The sequence below is a fragment of the Coloeus monedula genome (assembly GCF_965178545.1).
Source record: "Coloeus monedula genome assembly, chromosome: 20".
Lineage (NCBI taxonomy): Eukaryota > Metazoa > Chordata > Aves > Passeriformes > Corvidae > Coloeus > Coloeus monedula.
The window spans coordinates 9,173,307-9,189,276 of record NC_138800.1 but is presented as its reverse complement, the minus strand read 5'-3'; the positions used below and the strand labels follow the sequence as shown (position 1 = coordinate 9,189,276).

Sequence of the window (15,970 nt, the reverse complement as noted above, 5' to 3'; positions counted from 1 at the left end):
CTGAGGAAACACCATCTGGTGTTGCTGAAGCAGCTGGGCTTGATCCTGACCTGCTAATAATGGCTCTGCTATTGAACCCCAATTCAGATACATCCAGGAATATGGAATTCCATGAAATCCACAGCACTGGGAATGAGCCCCCGTTGCTGCTGATGATTGGATACAGTGATGGGATGCAAGTCTGGAGCATACCTGTGAGTACAGAGCTCACCTCACTCCTTCCTTCTCCTTTTTTTGGTCTATGTTCTGTTATAACTTCAATATTTTACCTTTAATTTTTCCCACTGGAGTGGAAAGAGCCAACACTTCCTATCAGTGTCATATGGATTGTGTGTACTGTTCTTATCTTCAGATAATCCTGAGTGTAGTTCAGACACTTCAGTTCGTGTGCCTTCAGATTTTTCAGGGCTTTTGACACATTATTCCTGCTAAGTACACTTCCAGACTCAAACTGGGAGCAGAGTTTGCCTTTCTGGAATAGTTTGTAGCCCCAAAAAAAGACAGATTTGTTCTTTAACAGGAAGGAATAAGGGTGGAAAAACACCCACAGGATTTGTTTGTCCCAGGAATTCAAGTATGACAGTACTAACAGCATTTTACAATCACATGTTTGTCATGGACGTGATTTGCAATTTTAATTTTATGAAGGGCTCTGTGTGCATGTGGGTTTGATTTCGTGTTGTCATCCCCACCCCCTGGTTTGTGTTGCAGAGTGGTTTATGGGCACATGGTCTTCATTTGGGGAATTTCCCCCAAATTTCTTGAAATGAGAGAATGAAGCTGAATACAGTAGGTCATAAAATTCTGAACTTAGAAAAAGCAAAACGGTTCACAACACCTTGTCCTTCAGAATAAAGCAGAGAGGATGGAGTTCTTTCCCTTTGTAAAATACACTGTTTTTTCCAGAAATGTGTGCATTTTACAACTTGTTGGGTAGCTATGTAGAACATGTGTTTATATACCAGTAGCTTAGGAAATAATGTTAATTTATACAGCAAAATTTCAGTTAAATTGAGTTTTATGGGTGTGGTAGAGCTTTCCCCCTCTTTATTGCATCTTATTATCCTCTTGATTGCATCTCATTAGCTGGAATGAGGAAATAAGAAAGCTCCTGAACTTTGGCGTTTGAAGGAATGTTTAATAGAAATGGAGGGAGACCTAATATACTTCACTAAATTTCAGTATTTTGTAACCGTTTGCTAAAAGTTAGGGACTTTTGACTGAAACTTGGGAACATTTCAGCCAAAATAGAGGGAATTTTCTCTCGCGTGCGCTACACAAAGCGCCCACACGGTGGCGCTGGGACACCGAGCTAAGAGCGGCAGCGCAACCTCGTCAATTAATTAATTAATTAATTAATTAGGATACCCTGAGTATCACATCGGCTTGAGCGCAAGAATCCTTACAAAACACCCTGTTTTATCCAGCTGGAATGTTCCTATCCAAATGAACGCGTGTTTTCTAAAGAAAAAAAAAGACGTGTTGCCATGGGTGGAGTTTTTTCCTTTTTCTTTCTTTTTCTTTTCTTTTTTTTCTCTCTTTCTCCTTGTGTCTGGATGAGCCACAAGTTAGGCCACGGAATACCTGGTTTTGCCTTCTTTTCAGTAGGATCATACAAGCAGGCTGTCCTTTTTTTTTTCCTCCCCCCAAAGTATTTCACTTCTTCATAATTCCTAGCTTTTGATAGTATTTGCTATTTCAGGAAAACTAACAAAAATGGAATTGCAGGACAGCTTCTCTTAGTATTGTTCAACTTCTGCAGAAGTATGAGTTGAGGGGCTGTGCAGTGAAATGGAGAAAATGCCAAATGTGGAAACATTTTACCATCCGCCTTCAGAATGTCAGCTGTGGAGATATTGTATCGCTTTGCCAGCCCTTCATTTGTGTGTTCTGTGAAATTCTCAGAGCACAGCCAGGGAGGTGCAGCTTGGACCTGGGCACTTCGTGTTAGTCCAACCTCAGCGTTGGAGTGGTTCCTCTGTTAGTGGAGATTTTCACAGAACAATAATCTTTAACATCAGTTTTAAATATCTTTACAGAGCAGCGTTTGTATATCCAACAAATTTGGAGGGAACATAAACTGGAGGGTTTTTTTCACATTGTTGTCTCTTCTTTGCATTTTTTCCCTTGCTTAGCCTGAGCACAATAAAACCTGGCAGTTATGTGATTGACTAAACATTTAAGAGCTTATTTGGCAACACTTTTTTGTGTCCTTTACTATTACACAAACCTTTCTTCTTGGCCCTGCTGACTATTTAGCTTGTAATTAAGCAATATTATTCCAGCTAAGAAAAGAAAACCCCAACCCTGCATTCTCCAGCGTAATCTGCAAAAGCAACAATCTGACATTTATGTGCAAATCTCCTCAGGAAGGCTATTATCTGTAGCATTGTGCTTTTTTATTCCTACAATTGGCCCTCTATTCAGCACTTAATAATGTGTTGCAGGCAGCAGGGTTTGTGTGTGAGTGATTATGAAGTGTTTATGACAGCTCCTAAGCCGACACTCGGGCTAATGGTGTTACATTGACTTGCCCACACCTCGCAGCCTTTCCCCAGCGCTGTGTCTCTCGCAGGCTGAGTGCTTTCACATTAACATCTCCTTGGAGGAAGATCTTTTGACTGCACGAGTGTGGCTCGCAAATGGGAGATACCATTAGGGCGCCTTCAAAGGGCTGGGGTGGTGTTTGGGGGAGCCTGGCCTTGGAAGTGCAGCCGGAGGTGCACAAGGAGCGGAAGGTGTCCGTGCGAAGGGCTCTGCTTTGATCTCTGCTCTCAAACGGGGGTGGGAAGGTTAAAAGTGGGCTTAAAATATGCCTGGCTAAGTGGGGAGGAATCTGGGAATATGACTAGGAGTTCCTATTTGATAATGGTGCAGCGGAGCTTTGTGTTTTGTTTGGAATTTGTTTTCACTTCGCTCCCAGTTTCATGTTTCAGATTGGAACTGGTTTCTGCCTGATGTGGTTTCCAAGTATCTGTTCTAGATGTTCCTGTTCAGGGAATGCACGTTGGCTGCTTTTTTTATTTTTTTCGTTGTAGGCTGGGAATTTCAGAAGTAGAAAAATCATCTTAATTTAATGGTTCTTGTTACAATTAAAAAAGAAACTTATCTCATCCCAAGCTGCAATCCAAACCTCTTTCTAGAGGGAACCACTTCCATTTATCGCTCGGAAAAATGGAGCAATGGCCTGACTTAGTGAACCTGAAAAATGCCTGAGGACTTTGCAAAACATCTATGCAAATCATTTTCTGAGGCTCTGGGTTTTCTACGCTTGAAGATGCACCAGTGTGCGAGAAATATGGTTTTATAAAACTTCTGATTCCATTAGCACTGCCATAATTTAAAGTACTACATGCAACTTCATCCTCAATCCAGTCGCTAGAGTAACATTCTTTGAGCATTAGATTCTTACAATCTCTAGATAATTACAGAGATTTGGATTGAATGGAAAAGCTGAGTGAATTTCTAAACTAAAGTGATAAAATGTGTTCATTTTCTTCCAGTCCTTCATTGCTTTCTCAGAAGCACCATGACTGGAAGTTGTCTTTAACCCCTACACAGCAATATTTGGTGGTGGTGTCTATCAGTTGCTTATTATCATATTATAACATCATATCATGATATCTTCATGTTTAAAACATACAGCAGAATATTTAAAAACAGCCTTCTGATTGTTCCCTTTTCCTGTTACACATTCCCCAGTTTCCATTTCTAGAGTGGCACAGTAGGTCAAGCATTGAGTTCTAAACTCAAATTTCTGGTGTGTTTGGCTTTTTTTTTTTTTTTTTTTTTTTTTTTTTTTTTTTTTTTTTTTTTTTTTGTTTTTTCTCACCATGTGAAAACCATTTTCTCTGGTTGGAAACTATTAGTTATCCTTGGTGTGAACAAAACTTTCTTTGTTCAGCTTTTTTTTGTGGGTGCAAACTGGTGTGCTCCAAACAATACAGCTCTGTCATCAAAAATTAACCAGTGCTGCAGATTCCTGGGCTGTCATGTTTTAAGCAATAGCTCAAGATGTCTTAAGTGGAGGAGAGAGCTCTTCTTCCTCCTTTAATTGGAAGAGAGCAATGAAAACTTTGTTGGGGGATTTGAATCCTTTGCTTCCAGCCTGCCCTGTAGGTCTGGGAGTTGTGGTTGATCCCATGTTTTGGGAAAGCTGAGATGTTCTACCAGACCAGCTTGGAGCCGTCATTTTGGATTCACTCTTCCCTACAATGAGTACCTGATGCTGCTTTTACAGCTTAATATCCAATTCTTGAAACCTGTTTGGAAATATTCTTGGCTTTTGGAATGGGAAAGAAAAACTTTTAAGAGCTCTGAGAGCTGCCACGGGGGCTTGCTACTTAGCTGGATCCAGTCCAAAATGGCAGCCACAGCCTCGTTTCTCACAGGTGCTTTTTGAAGAATTTAGAGCTCTGTTTTCAATTCATGAGCTCTATTTATATTTTGTCTGTGCATGTGAGACTGTGGAGCTCGAGGGACTGGTAATGGGATGTGGAGCCTTTGGCTGAGAGTTGCCAGCCCACATCTGACCCAGGCTGGCCGTTCTCCCCTCAGTGTGCAATTCCTTGTCCCACTTGAGTTCCTAGTGGGATAAGTGTCCCATTCACAGGGAGGATTGGCTGCCTGAGCAGTGAGATAAGGGCTGGAGTGGCAGGAAGATCAGGCCACACAATCTCTGTCCCCTGAAGATGGTGCTTGCAGGCAGATTGGATCTGTGTGGCCTCAGCAATGAAGTTTTATGTTGTCCACAGATAAATGAAGGGCATTAGCATTAACCACAGTTCATTCAGGGATTTATAAGACTGCAGATAGCAGAAGCTTCTGCTGGTGGTGGTGTTTGAAAGAAGTTCATTGGAATTCAAAGAAAATCTTGAACTCAAAGCCCTAATGCATTTTTCAGTGCCAAGCAAACCAAGGAACAACCAAGTTCTTACTAATTCATGACAGACAACAACAGGCTATGCCTTCTATGAGTCCCTGTCTCTACAGAACAGTTAAGGACACACAACTTAAATCCCCTAAAAAAGCTGTTACTTTATGAAACTATGCTAGATTAAATATTAGTGTTTTAATGTGATCCATGTTGTAGTGTCACATCAAGATTTTTTGGAAACTTTATTTGTGCCTGTTAGAGAATTTTGAATTTTCTTTACAAACGAGCTGCTGGTGGTTGGGTGGCATCTTGTATTTTCATTGCAAAGTCTCCAGTGGGGGTGTATCTTAAAATTTGCTCCTTTTTAGCTCCCAGGAGTCAGCAAGTGAGCTGTAGAGGCTGAACCCAAATCATTCCATGATTTAGACTCCTACAGGGACTGAGCAAAGGACCTGTTAACCTACAGTGGTCTCAAAACAGGGGCTAAATACCTGTAATCTCATCTTTGTCACTGTTGGATCCTGTGGCTTTTGTTACTCCACTTAACCTTTCTGTAATTTTCCCCCAGTATAAAATAATAAATTATCTTTTAAATAATGAATATTAATTATTCAAAAGTTAGTGCATTATATGCATGAGAAGAGCTGGGCTGGGATTTCCATGTTAAATGCTTCACTACAAACAAACTTCATTTGTACTTGGACATTTTAGGCCTTTCTTTGCAAGTCTCAAGTTTAAGCTCTACCAGGTCTTGGCACCCCAGGCTGGATAAACATGCTCCTGGAGTTCAGGATATTTAAGAGCAGAACCTGAGTTAAGAAGGTTTGGCCTTCTCTGTGTGTCTTCCTTTGGGGACTGGAACTTTGTTTGAAGTAGATTGGAGCTGGGGCTCGTGTGCTGGCAGATTTAGAAAGGAGAAGGAGGTGTCTGAGCTGGGCTGGGACATTTTATGGGGATCACTCCTTCCGTACCTTTGTTGTGCTGGTTCCTTTCCCTCTTGTTTTCATTCATAGCCAAAGATGTGCACACACGTGTGAAACAGCATGTTCATGATTTGGGGGAAAAAATCTTTAATTGCCAATAATAATAGTTCCAAACCTTTCTATTTTCCTTCTTTTCCATTTCCTCCTTTGCCTTTTCATAGAGCTGCTGTGTTCCAATGGACAGAAAATGTGCTGCTGTCTTAATTTTTTTAATCTCTTTATTACTCTGTCCCTCTTTAATTTTCCTCATTTTCTGCTTAGCTGTGCTTTACATTTTCCCAAGCTGTTTTTTCTGGATACAGATGTTTTCATCCAGAGGCTTTTTTTTTCCTCCACTGCACTCCAAGCTCACGATCAGTTAAAAGCCATCAGCAAACCTTTGCTGAGTTGATTTCTGATCATCATTTCTGTGTCTTGTATAGAATCTGGTCAAGATGCTGCTCCTGAGGGAGAATTAAACTTGTTTTGCAAAAGCTGGAGTACTGCAGGGTTGTGTGTGCAGAGGGAAGAGAAGAATCTGCTGTGATTGGAACATCTGCCTCATAAAATAAGAGCAGGGTAGACCCAGGGATTAATTCTCATTTTGATTGCAGTTTGAAAAGTGTTGTGTTCATCAGGAATAATTCTGATAGTGTCAGTAAAAGTGATATTAATTGATAAACTGCTGGGCTAAAACGGGTTAGAATGTTATTTCACCACATTTGTGTAGCTTGTGTGTAATTCCTGGCTTAACAGGGAGAAGCAGTAGTTCTCTAGATTGTGTGCAGGATGGTGGGTTAGCTCTGTAGTAAATGGTATTTTCAAAGTAATTTTATTTTTAATTGTGCTTCATGGGGTGGGTTTCATTCTCCCCGATGACTTAGAGCAGTGATAATAAATAACCAGGCAGGACTGGATGTAAGCTGAGAGCCTGGAGTACTGTACTTGGGATTTGCTGGTCAAACAGTAGGAGTATTTTAACTTTTTGGACGTGTGAGCTGAAGTGCAGAAAGAAATGGAAACAACCCTAAAATGACATTTCCAAAAGTTCACTTGAATTTACAGTTTATTGATTCCTAGGAACCTTATTCCAAATCATGTTCTGTTCTGATATTGTAAGCTGCTTGTTTGGCAAAACTGTATGCCAGCCTTGGCTGTGTTCTGAGGCTCATTACATCTGTTTTAAGTTGTTGGTTATTTGGAAATGAGCTTCATAATGTTTGCCATTTTCCTGGAGCTTGACGTTCCGTATCGGATCCATTACCAGGCCGTTATGAAAATACATTGAGTGACCATTGCAGGAAGTCTGGGAATTCATCTTGACTGCTTCTGGTTTAATCTTTTCAGCATTGCCATCAGTGGCAGGCTTAAGTAGCTTGACCACCTATTTTTAAACATGGTTTTCACACATGGTGAGTGTGAAATGAACCAATATATGAAATTCTCCCATCTTTTTCCACCCATGTTTGCCACTCTTGATCTCTGTTGAGTTGGCATTTTTCTTTAGAACCAAGTGAAACATGGGATAAATTTGTGTAAATTTTAGTCAGCTTCAAGTCTTGCTTCTTCCAAAACCTGTGTGGTCATGAACAATTAATTTGAGACTTCTAAGACCTATTCTCATTTACAGAAATGCCAGTGGTTGCTTAGGCAGAGTCTTACCTGTGTACTTCCCTACAATGCCTCTCTACCTACCTTCTTAGCTCCTAAATGTATATGTATTTGAAAGTATATATCTGCTTTTTGCTTTGCTGTTGACATTTGCAGATCAGTGGAGAAGCCCAGGAGCTGTTCTCGGTGCGCCACGGGCCGGTTCGAGCCGCACGGATCCTCCCAGCCCCTCAGATCAGTGAGTACACAGTTCAAGAGATCATCATTCACCAGAGCTTTTCAAAAAGGCTGCTTTTCCACTCCAGTAAAACTAACAAGACAACAGAATTTGGGTTTTGGGGTGGCACTGGCTTCTGGTTTGTTCAATTTCTCCTTATTTTACATTAACTTTACTCACTTTGACCCTTTCAGTGGCTGAACTTTTATCATCCCTTGAGTGCAACTCCTCTGTCACTGCTTAAATACTATTTTATCAAATTCTCAACCAAGCTGCTTAATTTAACAGGATTCTTCCAGAAGTTGAATTAACCCCCAGAAGAACTTGCTGCAAAATCTGAGCAACTGTGCATAAATGAGCAAATTCCACTAAAAAAATTACCCTGTTTCATTCAAACCCAATCTAATTGTAGACTTCTGCAAGAACTGTTGAGGTCTAAATTAAATGAGTTGTTTTACTTTGTGGATGAAAACAATGTCTTTCTAGTATGACCAAGGTGTTTGGGGATTATGCTGGGTTAGAATTTCTAGTAATATTTTATGAATTAATTAATGAACTCAAAAAACACAGCCTCAAATCTTATTTAAATTATTTGTAGTAAATTATACTAATTTTGTGTGTTTCAAAGAAAGCAAACGAAGAAAGTTAAAGGTTTCATGGATGTATTATACATTGTTTTGGTGATTTCCTGAGCAGAGGAATATACAAAGTGTATGTGGCTGTGTAACTGTTACAGGTTAAACTAACTTAGAGTAAAATACTTCCCAGGCCTGTTGTTCCTTTATTCCATTTACTGGAACACTGCATAATTCCCAACAAGCTGCTCTTTTGCTATTATGTGTGTCACTGAGTAATGGATGTCTGTGCCCCTTCCTCTCTCAAAGGAAAAAAAAAAAAAAAAGGAGGAAGAAAAGTGTAAATGGAAATGAAAATGAAGTAAATTAATTGAAGAACGTGGAAGTTCTGTTTTTTACTGGTATTAAAACAGGTTTTTGATTTTTCAATCGAGTAAATTACACTCATGAACTCCTTCAAGCAGTTACTGTCCTTCTGCCCCTAAATTCCATATATTAGCATCTGACAATGATAGTTGTTACATTAGAAAACTATTCAAATTAGCTCATATTAAATTAAACCAAACCTTTTAAAAACATGTTTTGGTCTCTTTTTACATGGCTTGGTTTAAATAAATCTTTGATTAAAAGTACATGAATGTATCATTGACCAGTATCTGGAATCAGATAAAAGTAAAGCTGTAATAAGAGGCCTTAGATAACTAACTCATGAGCTTTAATGATTCTGAACAAAATAAAAGGAATTTGTAAAGGAGAAGCTGATTACCATCAGCAGGCTCAAACACTGTTTTACTGTAAAGCTGTAAAAAGGGAATTATTGAAAATAGGAGTCTCTTGGTGGATGGATTTGGCATGTTCCTAGAAACAGATCTTAGCTGGTGATAAGCAGCTCATTCCCAGGTGTGAAAGGAAAGCTCATGGCTTTAACTTGGTGACTTTAAGGGAGCAGAACTTAATAGTTTGTCAACTATTTTGTTAAAAAACTGCAGTCCTTTGATGTTAGATCCTCTGCCTCATAGTGTGCCTCATGGCATAATGAAGCCTTATGTTTCAGGGGGGTTAATTCATGCAGAGGATCTCCTTCAGCAGGTCCTGGGTGCTGCTGGCAGCAGGAGCCTGGGCAGGCTCTGGAGCTGCCCTGGGGCACTGCCAGCTGGGAGCTGGGCAGGTCTGTGAGCTCAGGAGCTGGGCCAGCTCTGGAACTGCTCGGACCTGGCAGCTCTGCTCTGCTCTGAGCCAACAGCCCTGGCCTGGCCCAGCTCTGCAGCATCACTTTGATGTCCTGGTGGCCGTGGCAGGGCTGCTCTGCAGCCTGCTGGAGATGTCCTTAAAACCCTGAGGGATTTCTGTAAATAATGCTAAACCCCACAGATACCAACTCTTCTCTGTGGTCAGGTCATACCTACCTTCAATAGACAGGGCTTTAATTGTTCTGTACAGTTTACAATATAAACGCCCTTTTTGGAGACTGAAGGTTTGCACTGGGACCAGATTTTGGGCTTGCAGAGCTAATATTTAGACTATGAGAACATCTCAGTCTGGACTCTGGCAGTGTTAGGGACAAGAATTCTGAGCTGTGCTATCTGCTGAGCCATCCTTGGCACAGCTGCTGGGCTGGCGTGGCTCTTCACTTCCAGACCTGGGTGCTGGGCTGGATTGAGTGGTGTTTCCATGTGCCCAGGTGTGCTGGGGGCTGGATTTTTGCTATCAGTGCATTTATTTCAGCTACCTCTGCTGTTCTTTTACCTACAAAATCAGAATATTGATGCTTTCTGAGGTAAGCCAGTGCTACAGTCTCCCATTTTTTATTACTTCTCCCAGGTCATTTTACAAGCCCCTGGCCAAATACCTGCTTTGCCTTCTGCTGGCCCATTTAAGGTGGAGCTGCATAGTTTAAAAATCAATCAAGAAACTCAGAAAGCCAGAGGAGCAGCTCTGTGTGTGGCAATTCCTGCTCAAAGGGACACGGTGACAGGCTGGTGTGGTGAAGTTTAGATCAGTGGTTGGCTGTAAAACCTATTTCCATGTCTCAGCATTACGAAAATAAATTCCTCCAGCAAGCTGAATTAATTTATTGCCATTTTCTAGATTATGCTGCTTGCAGAAAAGATGGTGTAATAGCCTTACATCTCTCAGTGAATTTGGCTGTTCACTCAGATTGACTTATAAGGGGAAAAAAAGCAAATGAAAAATAAGTTAGAGGTACTAAAACTCATTGAGAGTTGAAATATTGCAGCAGATTTATCCCTGTTATCCACTGCTCCCATCTTTGATGTTGGTAAAATGCAGAGTTGAACCTCAAAAGCTGACTCAGGTTTATGTGCAGGTACACTTAAAGAGCTCTAATATTTAGGTTGCTCCCTAAAGGAAGGCAGATGTGAGGTTTGTGTATGTTCAGCCACTTGGGTGGCTCAGTGGTTTTCAATCCCCAAAGGCCAAAATAATCACAGGGTCTGTGTGGTGGAGAAACTGGCCCTGCACGATGGACAGGCGAGGTTTGGGGTGGTGTAGGTGGGTTTTGCAGGTGTGTGTTTGACTTTTGGTGTTCTCCCACTGTTCTGTGGGGTTTTTGGGATAATGAATGGTAATGTCTGTGGATTACAGAAATTACAGACTGGAATTCTCCAAGTAAGGCTCTTAGAGGTATTGCAGGGGAGAATTTTGGAGTGCAACACTGTAAAATACTAATTTCTTTGAAGCTTTGGACTGACCTGTATTCCATCATCACATCACATCAGTGCTTTAGGCCAGTGCACCTGAAACTTTCACCCAGTTGGGCTGAGAGGGAATTCCAGCCTGGGGCATTCCTGGGTACTGCTTGGCTGCTGCACTGACATGGGGCAGGACCCCAGATGCAACATGATTTCTAAGGAAAAGATGGAAATAAGAGGGGTTTAGTGGAGCAGGAGCTGCACTACATTATTAGATGGGACTGATCAGTGGATTTACACACCAGAAAAATCCACTCCATTGTGCCTCTATGCCACTGCTAAATAGGTCAGAGTGTGAAATTCATCCAGTGTGTTTCCCCCCATGGGAAACCAGGGTGATTTCCATAGTTCTGAGCAGCTTTTGAGTTCCTGTGAAAATCACTGGGTTTCATTTTTATTCTGCATAAAGATATGCTGTTGTTGTTGTTGTTGCTCTTTTATTATTGGCATTATTGAGAGGCGTTAGCAGGCCCGAGGTCTCTGTTCACAGTTTCATCAGCAGGACAGGGCCTAAGCTGCTTTGAGCTTACATGTGGGTAACCTTTTGACTTCATAAACTTCTAAATGTTGATTTGTATGAAATATCATTTAGCCACAGAGAGATATTTTTTCTTTTTTTTTTTTTTCAATGTTAAGCACACCAACTGAAGTTAGGTTTTTAAAAAACCAAACGTATCATTTAGCTAAATGGAGCTGTAGATAAGGTGGTGCCTTGTTGGCAGGAAGGGCAGTTTTCATTACTTTAATTGTGTGATTTGTCAGGATTTCCAGCATTTTATAAATGCTGTAGTGTTATATGACAGAATTAAAAGGATTTAGAATAAAAGGAGTTTAAGAAAAAGACTTTGCAACAGGATTTCAATACTTTTTGTATTTGGGGGATTTAGGGAGCTGTTTTTCATTTCAATTTTGTTAAACACTGTGTGTGCAGCAGGTGTGTGCAACGTCAGCGCCTCGCACATGCAAATAAACACAATTTTACAAATGAAAATTAATCCAGCAGAACTTGGGGGATTAAATCCCACCCCAGAACTGGGAGAGGCTCCTGCTTCCATTAGAGCATGGCAGAGCCCAACACATGTCGCTCTGTGCAATCTCATGAATGGGACAGCTATTAACCTGATTTAATGCCCTCAGAGGCCTCCCAATAATGATCCTTTCCTGCAGTATTAATATTTACATTCTGAAAGTATTGAAATAGAAAATGGATTTTTTAAAATTGAGGGACTGGAGTTATTACAGGCTGAAATCAGAAGTTTAAGCACCTGTTGCAGAATCTGTGCTGTGGGTATTAAAACTGGCATTCCTTTTTATTTTGGGCACTTGATTTCCTGGACTCCCCTCCACCTTTTTCCTCCTTCTTTCCCCTTCCTTTCGTTAAACTGAGAGCTAGACCATAAAGAAAACTCTGAATTCGTGTCTCTAATACATCTTAGTGAAAAAAGAAGAAAAAAAGTAGAGTTAAATACTTCAGGTAAAGTCCTGGCCGCACTTAAATCAGTGTCAGAACTGCTGGTAGTCAGCATTTCCCCCTCAGTGCTGGGAACAGAACAAATGGAATTCATCTGTTACCTGGGTTGAAGGAAACAAATCGGTTGCCAGACTCTTAAGGAGACTTTATGTTTCATTTATCAATTTACAGGTCAGTACATACAGTACAGGTTTGACTCACCAAAGAGCTTGAAATAATAGGAATAAAAGGGAAATCCATCTGGCTGGTTTAGGTTCTTTGTAAAGCTATTGTTGATGGTGGAGTTATTGATGTGACCCATTTGACTTTATAAATACCCAAAGGTGTAGGAGGGAAGACTTATCCTTGTACAGATGAGAGGACTGAACAGTGTTTGTTACAAATTAAGTGCATGTACCTGAGTTATTAATAATTAACAGAGTCTGCTGTGTCAAAATGAATATTGTTAATTGTTGTGCCTTTCTGAATAAATGATTTAGGGCTGTACAGCAGTATTTGAGATTTAAATTTTGAGCAGGCTCTATCACTAATATTCTTTAGAGATCAAAGGGTTTGGTGTATAATGGAGAAAAAAAAAATTCCATTATTCACCACACACGTGCAGACCTATAGATAGATCATTAAAAAGGCAAAGGTTGAAAGAAAATGGAGGAAACTTCATAGTGGTGGTGTTGGTTGTTACTCAGTTATTTAAGTTGGGTAGAAACATACCCTGGAATTCAGTTAAACATTGTTCACAAGCAGAAGTGAGATTTTTTTGCTGTTGTTGTTTTTCCTTAAACTCAATTTTAGTTTTATTTCTGTTTATGCAACAGTAAAGCAAAGTTCTCCAAACTCTTAAAACCCCATTTTGAGAAGTGTGGCGTCTTTAACAATCTGCCTGTGCTGGGGTGAAGGTGTTACTGAGCCTGGGGGGACGACAGGCTGGGTTCTAGTGCCAGGGCTGGTGCCACTGGTGTGGGAATGGATCCCAGGGCAGGGACAACTGGCCCAGCATGGCACAGACCAGCTCTGCTGGGCTGTGCTGTGCAGGTGTCACCTGGTGAAACCACCCCTAAATGTGGTTGGGGTGTGGTGTAGGAGTTGTGTTTTCACTTGGAGTCCCACTGGAGGTTGTTTTCTCTTAAAGGCTGGAATCTCCTGATGGTGGAACAGATGGATCTGGTTTGAATTTCATCTCCTGTTTGCTTGGGCACAGGGCAGGGGCTGCAGAGGCTGCTCTGAGGTTGGCACTCGTGTGTTCCACTTGCACAAACTGGAAGCCAAGGTGTGAACCCCAGGCAGAGCTGCTGAGGGCCTTAGTGCAGACAGCTTTATAAGGAACAATGAAAAGTGAGCAAGAATCACTTGTTACAGTCCCAGAATCCCAACCCCAAATGGGATGAACAGAAAATCACTCCCAAAGCCTGGCCACGTTTTGCTGCTTGTGTTGTTTCTCGTTTTCGCTCTGTCAAGAGCAGTTCTTCAGTGGTCACAGCTCTGCCTGGGATTTGAATTTCTGTCCCTCACCTTGCACAAGCTGTGAGTTTTGGGTTATATATTCAATATATTGGGCCCCAACCTGAACTTAGAAACTGTACAAACAGTGCATAGTAATTTCCTTTTGCTTTTCTCGTTTCCCTCTTCTCAGGTGCTCAGAAGTGTGATAATTTTGCTGAGAAGCGGCCTCTGCTTGGTGTGTGCAAAAGCATTGGATCTTCTGGGTAAGAATATTTTTGTGTATGAAGTAATACATAAATTGTAATGTCATCTAAAAAGCCCAGTAGATGACATTGTTAAAGCTCTGCTCCTTTTTTCGTCATGGGATAACACTGGGATGTGGTTTTAAACTTTTTTTTGGTGCATCAACATACATTTTCCTATGACTTAAGCTTTTGGAAAGGAATAAAAAAGAGACTCTTGATATAAAATAAATAAAGGGGTATTTTAAGTTTATTTTATTCTCAGTGGAATCACAACTTTATAATTAACCTTTTCTGATATTAAACTGGGTCAGAATTAGTACTGTGAAGTGTCTAAACCAATCTCTATGTCTTAAAAAGTAATTTTTCAAGCAGCAAATGAATTACAAATACCAGGCATTTAATTGTTGCAGCCACACAGTGTTTATTAGCAAAATACATGTTAAACCTCCTTCTCTGAGTTAGAAAAATCAGTTTGCAGTCTTGTTTTGTGCTCTCTGGCCAAAATTGTTGTATCACTGCTCTTATAAAAGAGGCCCTTAAGACATTTTACGTTTGATTCAGACAATGCACAGGATTTATATCTCTACCTACAGGAAAATATTTGCTTTTCAGGAGTAATTCTCTACACAGCCATTTAATGGCTGAACAGTTGAAGTAAATCTTCTTACAGTTGTAAGGCTAATTCTGTGCCACACCTTTTTCAATTAAGAGTTTAATCACTGTGTGTGTGAAGGAAGAACTGTCAAATCTTTAACTTTCTCTGTTATTACTGTGTTAAATTGCAAATTAATGTTACCTACCTTAAATGTTGAAATTAGAATCCACATAAGGCAGAGAAGTGATTTTTTTTTTCTTTATGTGTTTACAACTTGCAAAACCCAGTTTATGGTGATTTTTCTCCTTTTCTTCCCTGCCCTGTAAGTTTAACTATTTATAAATCAGAAATGCAAATACTGCTCTCATAGGAGTTTCAACCTTTATCCAAACAGTGTATTTTAATATGTAAGGAATATGTTGGTTTGGTAAAAATCCTCCTTCAAACCCTTCTTTTAGAAGCTGAGATACCTGGGAAATGAACAAACCCTGAGGATCATTATTTTCATTGTGTTATTGTATTCCTCAGTTAATAGAAAATAATTCAGAGATTATGGGCAGTTTCTGCTTTCCTCAAAAAAAGTCCCTCATATGTTTTCAATGCCATAATATAATTTCCAAATATTTTTTTGTTGTTACCATTATTAATTAATTCCCAGATGAATTTGCTGATAATGGTTTTTGTTTCCTGTTCTCGTGTGTCATCATTTTATACTCATCAACAAGGTGGAACTTTTGCCTCATATCTGATTTTCTGGCTGGCTTTTGGTATGCACATTTTTGTCTTTTAAAAGTCACATTTTTCCAGCTAGTAAAGTGAGTGAGATGTTTCACAGGGGGCTTGGACTGGATGATCTTTAAGGGTCTCCTTCCAACCCAAACCAGTCCATGATTCACTAAATAATCTTTTCAAAACAATTGTTTTCACAGCCCCCCAAAACGGTACAGTCCTGACACATAAATGGGAAACAGATTGTGGTTTTTGGCTGGTATTTCTCTGCTGCTTTAGAGGTTGGTTCAGGCAACTTCAGTCTTATATTACAAGATTTTCAAATTAAAAGGAAAACCAAAAAAGAAAGAATTATCTGCCTAAATTTTGGGGTTGTGGAGGTTTGCAAAGACATGCCTGCTTGTTCCTGGTGATAAGACAAACAAATCTTTATACATACACAGAATTAATTGATGGGTTTGGTGTATATTAATGCATTTTCTTGGTGGTGAAACATTAAAATATCCCTGTTTTCCCCACATGGGTCATTGAAGCCATA

At 40.2% G+C, this 15,970-nt stretch overlaps 1 protein-coding gene across 7 annotated transcripts in view; it reads left to right on the top strand.

Moving 5' to 3' along the window:
* BCAS3 (BCAS3 microtubule associated cell migration factor) overlaps positions 1-15,970 on the top strand; it is a 300,156-nt gene that overhangs the window by 6,473 nt on the left and 277,713 nt on the right. For all 7 annotated transcript variants that reach the window (XM_082294442.1, XM_082294446.1, XM_082294444.1 and 4 more), the window contains exons 5-7: positions 88-194; positions 7,606-7,687; positions 14,054-14,126. In XM_082294442.1, coding sequence (XP_082150568.1) covers positions 88-194; positions 7,606-7,687; positions 14,054-14,126 — 262 coding nt within the window. The remainder of the gene's footprint in view (positions 1-87; positions 195-7,605; positions 7,688-14,053; positions 14,127-15,970) is intronic.